The 14,190-nt window shown below is 39.5% G+C and overlaps 1 protein-coding gene across 2 annotated transcripts in view; it reads left to right on the top strand.

Annotated features, from left to right (window-relative positions):
* Window positions 1-14,190, top strand: part of PDZRN4 (PDZ domain containing ring finger 4) — a 223,749-nt gene that overhangs the window by 114,215 nt on the left and 95,344 nt on the right. Inside the window, exon 1 of one of the 2 annotated variants that reach the window (XM_056515016.1) lies at window positions 12,270-12,554. The exons of the other annotated variant lie outside the window; for it this stretch is intronic. Within the exon in view, the coding sequence (XP_056370991.1) occupies window positions 12,486-12,554 (69 nt within the window). The 5' untranslated portion in view covers window positions 12,270-12,485. Of the gene's footprint in view, window positions 1-12,269; window positions 12,555-14,190 lie in introns of those variants that run through there. 2 annotated transcript variants of the gene reach the window in all.

Here is a 14,190-nt window from a genome sequence, read left to right as displayed (position 1 = left end):
CAGGAATGAGATCCCACAAGAAGTTTGGCATGGAAAAAAAAGAGAATGTTTATGCCCAAGTTAAAGAGCTTCATAAAGAGCAGAAGAGAGATGCAAGGGGAAGAATGTTATGTTCTTTTAAAAAAAAAAATTAAGTAAAGATGAGTTAAATAAAATAATTTAAGAAAGTTAAGGGTTATGGAAGCAGGGACAATGATAGGAAAGAGTGACAGAGGTGGTGGAGGTGAGCACCTTGAATAGGAAGTGATTAAGAACATGTTATCTCAGCAAAACTGCTCAAAATTGAAATATTCAGTCAACAGCTGTCAGGATCGACAATAGCCAAGCTGTGATGTGGCTCAACGTTTCTTTGACTTCATATGGAAAACCAATCTAGTCTATATGGAGAAGGCACTAAAAGAGTCAGCAATAGACCCACTATTGAATAGAACTGAGAAAGTGTCCTTGAGAAAAGCACATCCAGATAACAAGCTAAGAAAGAGTAAGAGCAGATGGCTGGAAAGGAAACATGTAGGTGCTTGAAATGGTAAAAGTAACTTTTCACACCAGGTTTACATAGGAATCCTTCTAGATGCCATTTTTGTGTAAGAAATAATCTCCTCCCCTATGTGACAAGATGATGAAGCCTTATTTCTTCATGAGCATTTCTGCTGGGTACCTCCAGTGTGGGCACTGCCAGGGCAATGCTCCCACAGCCTCAGTGATTACCTCCCTTCACACCTGGGCATTTGACAAGGGAAAGGCTGGCTTGTGTGGACAAATGAACATGCTCTCCTGTGTCACCAGTTGCCAATGTTTAATCAGATTATTAAAGAAATGAAGAGAAGCATCAAGAAAATTCATTTATTTGCCTTTCTGAAAGGAATTGGCAGCTTCCATGACTTCCTATGGGGATTCTCATATTTACTTTTAGACTTGAAGGAGAATGTTAGAGATATGGATGCATATAATATTTATTGGTTAGGTCTTGTGCTTTCCCCCAGCATTTGTCAGTAACTGCTATTTTCTCTCACCCTCTGCAAGATGGAAAGGAAAAGAATTTCAAGAGTGCCAAGGGAACACGAACTGTGACTGCCTCTTCCATACTTAATGTGAGCAGATAAATACACGACATTAGTTTCCAGTGCTGGCACTTGCTTTGGCTGTGCAAGTCCTTCTTCCCACTCCTCCTTCCCCTCCTCTCCTAATAGAAGAGGAAATCCAGGAGGAAGTTGTAACGTGACATTCCCTGTGTGTTGCAAAGGATAAATATTACCTCCCCCAGTGCTGCTTTGAAGAATCTGTGTTTAGTCAGAGGTTGGAGCAGTGAAGCTTGCATTGGAGAGTGTGAAACAGCATCGGTCAGACTGACTTCTGAAGCAGGGTGAAAGACAAAAAGAATCAATTAATCCTATGGCCCTGGCATCTTGGTTTATTTTGCTGTGCACTGGGAAACGTGTGTAGCTGTTGCTTGTAATACGCAAGCTGGCACCGTCATGGGGAGCCCCAAGGGCACCTGCAGCCGAGCCCAGGCTGCTCTGAAAGTTTCAGTGAGCTCTCCTCTCCTCTCCTCTCCTCTCCTCTCCTCTCCTCTCCTCTCCTCTCCTCTCCTCTCCTCTCCTCTCCTCTCCTCTCCTCTCCTCTCCTCTCCTCTCCTCTCCTCTCCTCTCCTCTCCTCTCCTCTCCTCTCCTCTCCTCTCCTCTCCTCTCCTCTCCTCTCCTCTCCTCTCCTCTCCTCTCCTCTCCTCTCCTCTCCTCTCCTCTCCTCTCCTCTCCTCTCCTCTCCTCTCCTCTCCTCTCCTCTCCTCTCCTCTCCTCTCCTCTCCTCTCCTCTCCTCTCCTCTCCTCTCCTCTCCTCTCCTCTCCTCTCCTCTCCTCTCCTCTCCTCTCCTCTCCTCTCCTCTCCTCTCCTCTCCTCTCCTCTCCTCTCCTCTCCCTCTCCTCTCCTCTCCTCTCCTCTCCTCTCCTCTCCTCTCCTCTCCTCTCCTCTCCTCTCCTCTCCTCTCCTCTCCTCTCCTCTCCTCTCCTCTCCTCTCCTCTCCTCTCCTCTCCCCTCCTCTCCTCTCCTCCACTCCACTCCAATTTTAATTTCAGCCAGAAGTGGGAATGTTTCTGGAATAAACCTCAGCTCTTACATGACAACCCATTTCTGAGGAAAATATAACATCCAAAATCTTCAGTAGCTCAAATACTTGCATTTCTGTTCAGATCTGTTACTTGAGAAAGGACCCTTGTTTTCCCTGAGCTGACAATGTTGTTGCTCACTGCGTGAGTTTCCTAATTTATTTGACTATCACTTTTGGGTCCCTAAAGCATTGCAATAAATCCCTAGCACATCTGCTGAAGGGGCAAATAACAACCTTAGGGCTTCTGGCTAGTCACTCCAGTGACAGGGTGAGGTCACTCTTGAAGGCAGTAACTTTTGAAGGAGACCACAGTGGGACACAGAAATATGTTGTGTTATATGCAGATAATGTTTAACTACAGAAGATTTTTTGTCTTTTCCTAGAAGTCATTGACTCAGAGAACTTATGATTCCGGTGCTGGGGAAGGAAAGACATTGCTTGCCATAGCAACCTTAACGTCCCCTTACAGTATGTGTGTCAGTTGTGCTAGGGCTAATTTATCATGTAAAGTGTATGCTGTGTATGTCACATTTTACTGTCTGTTCATTTGTTTTGATAATCAAGATCTTGACAGATTTGTCCCACATGGTAGGATTTATAGTGAGGATTTTCTTATCACTGAATTAAGTTGATACATATAATCCTAGTGTTCTGCACAAGAACTGAATAGAAATTAAACACATTCAGACTAGATTCAAAGGTCTTGCAGAAAATGCACTCACCCTTTCCCAGTCAGTTTTTCTTGATTTTTTTTCCTTTTCCTTCTTTCTTTTCCTGTGATTTGTTTCACATCTTTGCAGGAGGAATCATAGAGAAGAGAATAGACATTGACTTTGACAAGGTTAAATATTTCCTCTTCTATTACATGACCTTTATGTTTTATAAGATGCAAAGTTTAATTCTGTAAAAAACACAAGTGAGTTTTGGAAATACACTGCTTTTACCTCCAGTGTGAACGCTCACCTACATGCTGCCTGCAGTTTGAAGTTTGAACAGTAAAATCCTTTTTTGGAGATGTTGCTTCCTCCCCTGTAGTAAATGAAAGCATCTCGTTCTCCTCTCTGAAGATGAGTTGAAAATGTGGGGTCTGACTTATTATGGGCAAATGTGAATGGATTTAGCCACAGGAGGTTACCTACCTGGTCTGAGGCCCCTTGTTTTTCTTTTGAAATAAATGCTTCAGTTGTATAGAAGTTGGCTCTGGAGTATATGAGATTATGTTTCTCCATTTTTTTATTGCAGCAGGCTGCTTTAGTCTGGGCAGGCAAGTTGGTAGGTGTGGGGACACAGGGAAGGTATGTGTCTGCCTGTGAGCATCTTTAAACTCTTACAAATTAAAGTACAAGACCTGCCTTACTGAAGGAGCTGAGAAGGATTGTACAGGGGGGCTTGAACCTTAAGAGACAGAGAACTCCAAACAGTGTCTCCTAAAATACATATCCTGCAAAGATATAGTTTTATTTTACGATTTTTAAAAAATAACATTTTTTGCTTTTCTTAATGTATAAAGGTGAAAAGGGCACTTACTGCACTGTTGGACAAAGCATGGTGGACATTTCCTAGTAAGGAAAGTTCAGATAAATCACAGAATCACAGAATGCTTTGGGTTGGAAGGAGTCCTTAAAGATCATGCTTTTTCCAGCACTAGTACTGGAGAAAACATCAGTGGAGAATTACAAAGCAAAGATCCCTGGAGATTTTTGTTTTGTTTCTCACCACATTTCTCTGGTCTAGACTCTGCTTCATTTTTATGTATGACTGATATTGACAGCCAAAATACATTATGGAGCTTGGGCACGTATTTCAAGAGGGGCATATTTTGAAATCCAAAACTCAAAACATCTGAGAGAGCATGTTTTCAGTGTGTGAAAGTTTAATTGGGAAGGATTTTCATCCCAGATGAATTGCACTGGTATTGCTACTTTTCCATCAATTGCTACTTACTGTTGAGGAAGGGTGCTAAGCAGCTCTTCTTCAGAGCACAGTGATGGTTTTTATCTGCTTCAGTCTTGGTAAAATGAATGAGACCATTGCTCTACAATTCTGGCTTTCAGAAGGTTTAAGTGGTCTTGATGTTTGTATTGTTTCATATGTTTTTAATGCTAAATACAAGTTAAGTGCTTCACTGTAATCTGCACCATTCTTTAACTGTAAAGTGATCAAATTATTTTCCTCCACTTTATATTGTCCTTTGGCTACTTTAAGAAGCTATGTTCAAAAGGAGTTTTTAATGCCCCTGTCCAGAGGGCTCAGGCCATCCAGAGTCCTGGCAGGCTGCAGTAAGGCTGAAGCACAGCACAGGCGTGGCAGCAGCTGAGCAGAGCTGGTGGCAGTGGTGTCCCTGTGGCCAGGCAGCAAGGGCTGGGTGGGCACCCGCCCCTGCAAACCACTGATGTGTGACAAAGCTCCCCTCTGAAGCTGACAAGATCTCAATTTTGGCTTTTTATTCCAGGAAAAAGGAGAGGGGTTCAGACTAAGGATCTGAAATTTCATTCAGAGATAAAGCAGGATTTGCTATGCTAATTTCTTTTCCACAGGACATAAAAATAGATGGAAAAGAGGCATCGTTAATCGGATTTCATTTGTCTCCATCCATGTAGGCCTGCAGGAGTTTTTTTATTTTTTTCTGTATTTTTCTTCCTAACTCATACCCAAGTTCAGAACTGATGTTTCTGTTTCTTGGTGGGTGAGTGTTGCAGGGATCTGGGCTTTGGCAGGGCACACTGGCAGGGCTGAGCCCTGCTGTGCTGCAGGGGCTCAGGGCACCCTGATACAGGTGGGGTGGCTGGAACAGAGATGGGACCAGGCTTGTGCCCTGGCAGCCTGCCGGCTCAGCATCTAGCAGAAAAACCCCTGCACCTCCTGACAGCTGCCACAGTAACCAAACACCAGCAATTTTCAGGGAAAGACACGTCTAATAACATTAATTTTCTTCTAGAGCAGACGGCAAGGTAACTAAAGCCAGGTTGATTGGGCTTTACTGGGACATTTACCTAATGATCTTCTAGAAAGCAGGTGCACTGGCAGTGATTTTAAACTTTAGAAAGCCCAAACAGTGTACAAAGTAAACCTTTGATGCTGTGGGGATTTTAAAGAAGAGGAAGCTGCATTCGTTTTAAATCATTACAAAGCATTTGCTGATGACACCAGAATTAATGGTGCTTTTAGGGTGGTTGGTTAGTGACTGTCAACAAACAGAGTTGACTCTAGTTCACATTGTTATTTTAAATCAAAGTAGCCAGTCTGAACCAAACTCAGCTAGTCTGACTAGCCGACAGACATGGAAGCAGTGTGGGCAGTTCCTCCTGCAGCATTATGTGGTATACTCCTACATCCATCATTCTATCGAGTGTGTGCTGAAGCCAGGTTTGAGATCCAGTCACATTCACCTAATACTGTCTTTAGGTGACAAAGTCATGATTAGTTACACACAAGCATCCAACTCCCCTCTGTAAAACTGCTTCTTTAGAGGCATAGCTCAAACCTATCTTACAAAATTAATTTTTTGCTATAGTAATGTTAAATTCTGACAGTTATGTTACAACATCTTTATACTTTGGTGGAGAAGAGAAGCAGCTGCTTATATGGCCTGATTCAATACAGTTCTCCTTTTTAGCTTAGATACCATGAAAATCCATTTGAGGCTATGAAAACTTCCCTAATCCAGGTGTGTTTTTCTAGGGCACAGTAGACCATTTATATGGGGCAAGACAGAATTATCTATTTTATTGCTGTATCCCTTGGCAGTTTTTCCAGATTGTCACTTGCATGAGCTTTGAAAGTGAACGTGGTGTGTCCATATTGGTAAATGTGTCTCTGTACTGGTTGTGCCATATTCATGACAAACTGTTCTCCTCAGTGTCTTCATTTTTGATATATTCTGGTGTACCAAAACTACTCTTGCAGATTTATTGAACTAATGGCACTTACACTCAAATGGACTTTTAGCAAGGGACTTTCTCAAGTCATGAGTAATTTTTCATTTTGTACTTCTATACTGGTTAGCAGTATAAAACTTAAAACTTCCAATTGAGAAACCACACAAGACACGTTAATTGCATTTGAATGCTGGAGACTGCAAGGCTGGCCTCAGCAGAACTTGGATGGGTGTAACAGCCCTCCATAATACATTCTTTGAAAAGCTCTGTAAAGTCTTAAAAGGCTTACTGAATTGATACCCTTGCAAGACTGGTGTTACTTATTTTATAAGAATGTAAAAGAGAAGAGCTTTTCTAATGACTCAGGGATCAGATGAAAGAACAGAGCCAAGGAGTTCCTCACCACTGATCTTGTCCTCTAAACCAGTCTCTGCAGTTTCATCACTTGAATTAATTTTGTACTGTGAGTTCATTTTCTCATTGATGCTTTTCACTGATATTTGCTGTTGTTTGATCTGGGTGTGAACTTGGCAGGAACTTTCAGTTAAGGAGATATTCTAGCTTTTTGTGCAACAACTGGTAAATTTGGAGCTTTAGAATTGAAATAGTAAAGGGATCATGTCGCCAATATTAGATTTCTCAAGAGAAAAATAATAAACACAGGCAGGCTGCCAGCAAGGGGCTGCATGGAGGGAAATCTCAGAGTTGTTCCATCTCTCATAGCTCCCAGAGTCAGTGAATTATGGGCTTCCTAGGCAGGTGGATGACTAGTGAACAGTTATCTATTGTAAAGTTGTCTAATAACTTTTTAAATTCTTTTCTGCTTTTTTGCTTCCTTTGAGGTTCAGTAATGCATTCCACTGTCAAATTTATAGGAAAAAAATTCCAGGCTTGCTTTCGTTGTTTTAAATGTATCATCTTATTATTTCGTTGTGTAATGTGAGAAGGAATGTGTTCTGTATCAGGAAAATATATATAAAGATGGAAGATGCAGGGGAAAGGGAAACATTGTCTGTATTTCTCATTTGTGCTTCATGGCTCTTTCATTTTCTTTAAATGATTTAGAGATGGAAAGACCAGGATTACTGGCTGTATGGATAAAATATGGATATTTCTGGTGTTTGTGCAGTTTCAGTAGTTCATGTTCCATTGTGAGTCTTTTCCTCAGGCAATTCAAGGAAACTATCCACAACTCCAGTTCTATTTTCTTAATAGATATAATTACTTTAGAGACCATGACTCTGAATATTTTAGCAGTGTTCCCTAAGTACATTATTTAATGTTTATTGACATGGGACTTCACGTTTAAATTTGTCTATATTCAGAGATTTTCCCACCACTTTGTTCATATGCTCATAATCCTTGTTTCCTTTAAAGCATTTTAAGCTTATTTATGAGTAATTCTACTCTGTGTACTCCATAGTGTTGTTTCACATGATCACATGGCTGTAAAAAAGTGAAGTGTGAGATGGTTTCCTTATAACTAACTGATGAGATAAAGTCAAAAGAAAGTCAGGGTCCTTCTAGAGGATGTTAACCAAGTCCTGACACCAACCTTTGTGTATTCCTAAGGCCTTAAATTTCAGTATTAGGCATCATTTGGTTTTCTGCAACAGTTCCCTAATTATTATGGCACCAGTTTAAGGGTGATAAGGAAGCCACTCAGAGTAAAAACCATGGGGAAAAAAATATCCTGGACGACACATTGAGAAAGAAAAGAGAAAAAAGGTTTCTGAGCAGTCTGAGATTTGGCTAGTGGACATGGTAAGGGAATTGTACTTTTCCCAAAGAATGCTAGCTAGCTTATTCACATTGTATTAATTGATAAAGGAATTAAAACAGGGTGGGGGTGGAGGTGGTATTTCTTTTTTTCCTTTATAGAACAAAAAGAACAAGTACAACTTGTATTGTAAGCAATTGTGGCAGAGAGGATTCCTCATGTGCTTGCTTTCCACTTCCCTTTAGACAGGTATTTGCATTTTGGACAAGGAATCCCATAAATCCTGTAGTATCCCATAGATCCCATGTCAATTGAATCATGGATGGGAAAAGCAATCAGTAGATATCAATAGACTGGACTTGTGTGATATGACATTGTGGGTGCTCCCTGCCTTCCAGGAGGCATTGGAGCCCAATGGAAAATTCCACTTATGGAGCCCATTTGATTTACAGTCAGGCAGGCCCAAATAGTCTTCAGAGAAATTACAGTCCTCCTGGGAAATACAGAACATGGAAATTCCATGTCCTGCCCCTTCTCTTGCCACCTTTAATTTTGCTGTGACTTTGACCAGTGCATGAAATCTTTGTAGCTGTGGTAAAGGATATGAGATTAAACAAATGTCTTTCCTAAATTAATGTTCCAGAGAGTATTGCAGAGAACATACAGCCTTTTTACTTTGGGTAAGACTTTTATGTATCTTGTAGGGATTGTGGTAAGATTTTCTAGTTTATTATATTTGTAAAAATCCAGTTTATTGAAGCCTAAGCCCATTTCAATGACTTTGTACTTCCACAGTTTGCACCTTCATTTAGCCTACTGGTTAATATACACGTTATGTTATTTTAAAGTTCAAGCTGGCTATCTTATATGCAAACTCTGAGTCTTTGGGTCATATTTACTGAAGGTTTTTAAGTTTTTCTCTGCAGTCATAGGTCTGGAAGATTCTTTGTTTTTCTAATATGCAAACTGACTGATGCATTAGATCACCTGGTTCCAGCAGCTGAAAGAAATGTATTTATGAAAAACATTAAATATCCCAACAGACTAAAAGATCTACCCAGACCAAGGTTAAACTTTATGAGTTCAAGCCTTTGTTCAGAACAGTGGGGATATGCAAAAGCTTTCTCCTGCTCCATTTTTCTTATGATACTTCTGTTTTACAGCTATGCAGCCCTTAGACTATAAATTGCATTGCCATCTGTTCTGTGAGCCGGATTTCTGGGAATTCCTCAAAATTTATATAGTAAATGCTGTGGGGTTGGTACATCAAGAGGACAGCGTGAATTCAAGGGCTTGCAAAGAAAACTTAGAATTCCACATATGGTTTTCAGCACTGAGTTTGGACCAACAGCTTCACTATTCTCACTTAAAATGAATATTATATTTTATTAGGTGTCTTTTAGCTGTGTGATAAAAAGAATATAAAAGAGTGAGTGGTCTATAATTTGCAGAGTCATTGTCTTGAATTTTTTGCAATGATAAATTTTCAAGCATGGGTGCTAATAATTAGACATTGCTGTACTTCAATAAGGTAACTATACCAAATGTAAGTAATCTCCTACATACTTAAAATTAATTAGGGAACCTAAACAATTTGAAAATGTTTGTTTGAAAATGTTAACATTTTTTGTTGTAGCTCTCTAAAAATTAAACTCCATCTGTTTGCATTATTGAATGCTGGTTAGACTGTAAATTATTATTTTAGTTTTTATGATAAGATTAAATTGAAGGCAATGATCATAGATAACTCCACAATCTAGGAAAGCATTGAATTATTGAAATATCTATGAATTACATATAATATTAGAGTAACCTGATTATGTTTTTCTACCTTTTTGATCCTTTTAGCTACAAAAAATTGGAGGGTAATAAAGATGAGGAAGAGGGAAAGAAAGAAATTGCTTTCTTACCAATGTCAAATTCAACTTGACTAAAACATATCACATATTTCTTTTTAGTTAATAGTTCCACCAAGTTTTGCCTTGAATGTCATTCTATGCTCAGTATAGATATATACTGAACTCTTCAGTATTTTGACCACATGTAAGATCAAAGTTGCATATTTAGATGGAGTTCAGGATCCTGGAAGTACACTTTTCCTTCTCTAATAAATCTATTCAGCCCTTCAGACTGTGCCCATTAGTGGTTGCAGAAGCAGAAGACAGAACCTTTTTACTCTGTTTTAGCAGAGGGCAGGTATTTGATAAATTAATGGAGGAGCTTATGTTGTCTCCAGAGAAGTAAACAAAAGAAACAGAGAAAGGACAAAATAAAATAGACACTGTAAGGCAAAACTGCTGAAAGCTTAACTGTAGATTTCCATTGCTTATTTTGTCTATTGTTTTTTGTTCTTTCTTGTATAGAACTGGAATCCTGTAATAATATGTCATTTTCCCCTGATTTATTAAGAACTAATTTTAAGAAACTATCCAAAATATACCAGGATAAATAATGTTTCCTTTCAAGAATGTAGTTTAGCTTTCAAACTCTGTATGTGTCAGAGGAAGAAATCGTGTCAGTGGAAGAAGGGAATACTTTCATGGAAAGATGGCATGGCTGTCCTTGCATGACTGTTGTCTTGTTCATTGATCTGACTTTCTTAAGTTCAAAATTTACACATCTGAGAATCTTTCTGCACCTCACAATATAGAAACCTTCAAAGATTGAGTTGATGTTTTCTACATGGGTTTAAACCTCTCAGCATGAACTGCATTTCATGTGAGTGTAAAGGAGTAGAACAGAAGATGATTCTTTCTAACAATGATGATCCTGCCTCCATAGTTCATCTTTGAAAACCTTGGGCTTTGGTGGAAATCCATAACCAAACTTGCCTGCTTGGGTTCTTTCACCAATGAAAATTAATCTTGCTGTTCTGTTTTAGAACAGTGCTGGAAGCTGGTATGTTTAGAGCTTGCTCTGTTAATGGACATTATTTGATTCCTCCTGACTCTACACATTTATTAATGGAGATGAAATTAAGATTTAGTCTCAACCTATTTTTAATTTACCTAGAGATTCTAGCAAACTTTACTACTATGCGGAGTTTGCAGCAATGGTCCAGTTTTTCCTGTAGATTTCTCTGCTTGGCTCTTATCCTGTCTATTAGGTAAAATTAGGGCCCAGAAAATCGGATTATTATATCCCAAGGGGCTGAACTGATAAGCAGCACATGATTGTTGATCTGCTTGCCACCCAGTGTTGCTGGTGTTTGAGGTGCTGCTAGATGCAAAACCAATTTCTTATCAATTAGTGCTCATTAGAATAATTTCCTGTTATTGATTTAAAATGTTTGACAAAGCACTTTTAGGAAACTGCACCCCAAAAAAAATAGTAGCTGTACATGATTTCTTAGTAAATGCAACTCTTTAGGGCCCAGTGTTAATCTTAACTAACCGGTTTCATTGGTTTCCAAGTGATTATTTCTGCTTTGGATCCCACATGCTATCCTCCCTAGATTAAACATGTTCTGAAACAAGCACTTGATATAGTTCTTTATGAGCAAAGTTGCTGAGAAAGTAAAGATTTTTCTTAAAGGAAACTTTTGCTTATTCTATCCTGTTTTGTTATGGCTTGGGCTTTTTATCTTGCATAACCATTGGATTACATTATGTGCAATACAAGAATTAATGTCAGGCTTGAATTAAGTGTGATTTCCATTGGCCTCAATATTTAATATGTGGGTTTAGTTTAATTTTACATGCATCTTTTCCTTTATACATACATTCAGAATTGGGGCGCTATTAAAATCTAATTTACAAATTGTAAAATTGGATATAATGACATGTGAAAATAATAGCTTTGATACTTGGGAGTCTGAGAGGGTGTATCTGTTGAGTTTCTGAGAAATTTGGCCTATAATTACTATTAATCTGTTATACTTGCAAAAAAGACACTTGAACGTGAGATTATTTAATAAACAGTAAAATGTCTGTATCTAAAAAAGGTCAGGCACACCTGCATTTCCACATTTCCTATATATGCATGATGAATTGTTATAGAATTACACCTTTTATGATCACAGTGCAATTTTGGCTAAATTTGGCAGTGTCAGTGTTGGAGCTATCAGTATAGCCATCTGGGTTAATTTTCTCTCCTCCCTTCTTTAGTTTAAATTTTTAGCAACATCAGCTCAGGTTTCACAAGCACTCTCCTAAAATGCTTACAAATATTTAAAATGTATTCTGTGATCCCTGTTGCACAAGGTGGAGACCTAACATAAGGCTTGACTTGTGCTTTTCCCACCTCCATTAATGAATTAGTCTCACAATTACTGTAAAAATTGAGACGAGTGCTGGTGAAATGCATGCAGCTTAGTCTCTAACCTTAATAAACAGAGTTGGTATTGACTCAAGTGAATTTTGTTTAACCACAGTACATTTGCTTCTTAATTAGTGAATATTCATCTGTCATCAGCGGCAGCTATGACACCCCTCCCTGCTAACACGTTCTGTCATAAATAATCAATGAGACGCTATTAATATTCATGAGTGGGAATCTGTGTAGTCATGTGCACTGATGCAGAGACAGGGGGAGTGTTGCCATGAACTGAGTCGAAACTCTGTGTGTGTATACGTGAGTGTAAGATAGTTAGGGAAAGGGAAGAAGAGCATGCTGCTACGCACTGCCCTGCCTTGTGCTGCCAGCTAACAGTGGCGTGCCTGTGTCGGGGCTGGAGTGACTGATGAAAAACAGTAGACAAGTCTGGAGGGTGATTCCCCGTCAGTGCATTTGCCTTTCAGTGCTGGGGAAATTAGAGGCTTTGCTCTTGTGTTGCTTATTAGGATGGGCTGCAATCTGTGCACTTTTCAGAAGAGAGAGGAGCACTACAAACTGCTCTATGAAGTTTCACAGGTGAGTGCAGAGGATATTACTAGGATCTCCAGAGTAAAAATGTATGTGCTTTACAGACAGTGAGAAGAGATGCTTTTGTTTTGTCTTGCCTTTTTTCTTTCCTTTGCAAAATTGCTGGTGAAATTGTTTGGGGGGAGGTTGGTAATTATTAGTATTTTGGGTGCCTGTTGTTTTCTGCTCGTATGCCACTCCCCCTTCAGATGACTTCCTGTGGGATTCTTTTAACATTTTTGTGCATCTTCTGCCAAGATGTCAGTCATATAGCAGCAGTCTCATTGAACCTTATCGGTGATGTTTTAAGGGAGCCCTTGGCTTGGGTAATAAGACTGATTTCAGATAAATAGCACTGCTGCCTCTGAAACCCTTAGGTCTGTGATCTCAGGTATTTTTAAGTTAAGGAACAAAGTTTTTATGGCATATCTGTGCTGGCTGAGAAGCATGTTAAATTTTCAGGTTCATTAATTGAAATTGAAATAATTCTGAAATGTGTTGTCACCTTTAAACAGGTACTGAGTACAACAGGGTTCCATGGGTGAGATGTGCTGCTTGTTCATGCACTGTGTGTGTGTGTTATATATGTATACTCCTAGACAAAGATCATAATCCCATTTAGGTATTTTGGTGTCTCTTTCAGCATCCTGACAGTGTAGTGCACAGCAGAGTAGCAGTCTGCTGCTGCTGTGTTCCCAGTTTCCTCAGAATAAGATGAGAAAAGACGAAACAAGTACTTCCCCATAATAGCCCATAATTTTTGCTCAGATCCTATTGAATCAGTATTTGATTTGCAGCTTTTTCTTTGTTTTTTTTTTTCCTCTTGGCATAGCAGACTCTCATATACTAAAGTTTAGTGCCTTTCAGCATCTGTTCTCTCCCTCTCTATAATTTGTTCTGGCTTTGACACATTGCCATTGATAGAGGCTGAGCACTGGCAGTTTTGGACTGCACTGCTGCTGACAGGCAGTGCAGGGGAGAAAAAACAGCTTATAATGTTGGTGGTCTATTGGCACAGCAGCAGCTAAGTGCCCAGTGCCTACTGGTTGCCTCCAAGTTCCTCCTGACGTGATTCATTTCACAGTGGGCTAATTACAAAGTGGATTCTCTACACATGAAGCAGCCTCCTCAGTTGTGGTGTTAATGCACATTTTCATGGTAATGTGATCAGAGCCTCATTAGCCAGTTTCCAGAATGATCCTCTGCATTAATTAAATATAAAAATGACTCTTTTTATCACCATAGAGAGGAAGAAGAAGATTAACATTGTTAATTACTACTGGGGGCCATACCTCTGCATCATTTTTTACCACAGAACCAGCAAGTGTATTCAATCCTAAATGAGTGTCCATTTGCAGGTAACATGCCCATTGCCTTGCCTGGTGAAGATGGTCTCTAGGTGGAACACTTCCCTTTAGTTCAATATTTAGTCGTAATCCTGTCATCATTTTTTCTTACAGCAATAGCTCAGGGAAAAGCATAGCAGCAGCACATTTCCCTCTCTTCCATTTCCCTCTCCCCTTTCCCTCTCCCCAGATCTGGATTGCAAAACTGATCTGAAAGTGTAAAATGGAGTAGAGCAGGTCAATGTCTGCATTTCTGTGCCAGGGAATAAGAAATGCAGGTTCTGCTGTGAAAGGAATTA

This window comes from Oenanthe melanoleuca, chromosome 1A, assembly GCF_029582105.1.
Source record: "Oenanthe melanoleuca isolate GR-GAL-2019-014 chromosome 1A, OMel1.0, whole genome shotgun sequence".
In the NCBI taxonomy this organism is placed as follows: domain Eukaryota; kingdom Metazoa; phylum Chordata; class Aves; order Passeriformes; family Muscicapidae; genus Oenanthe; species Oenanthe melanoleuca.
Note: the sequence above shows the minus strand (reverse complement) of the source record. Positions and strands in the feature narration are given on the sequence as shown.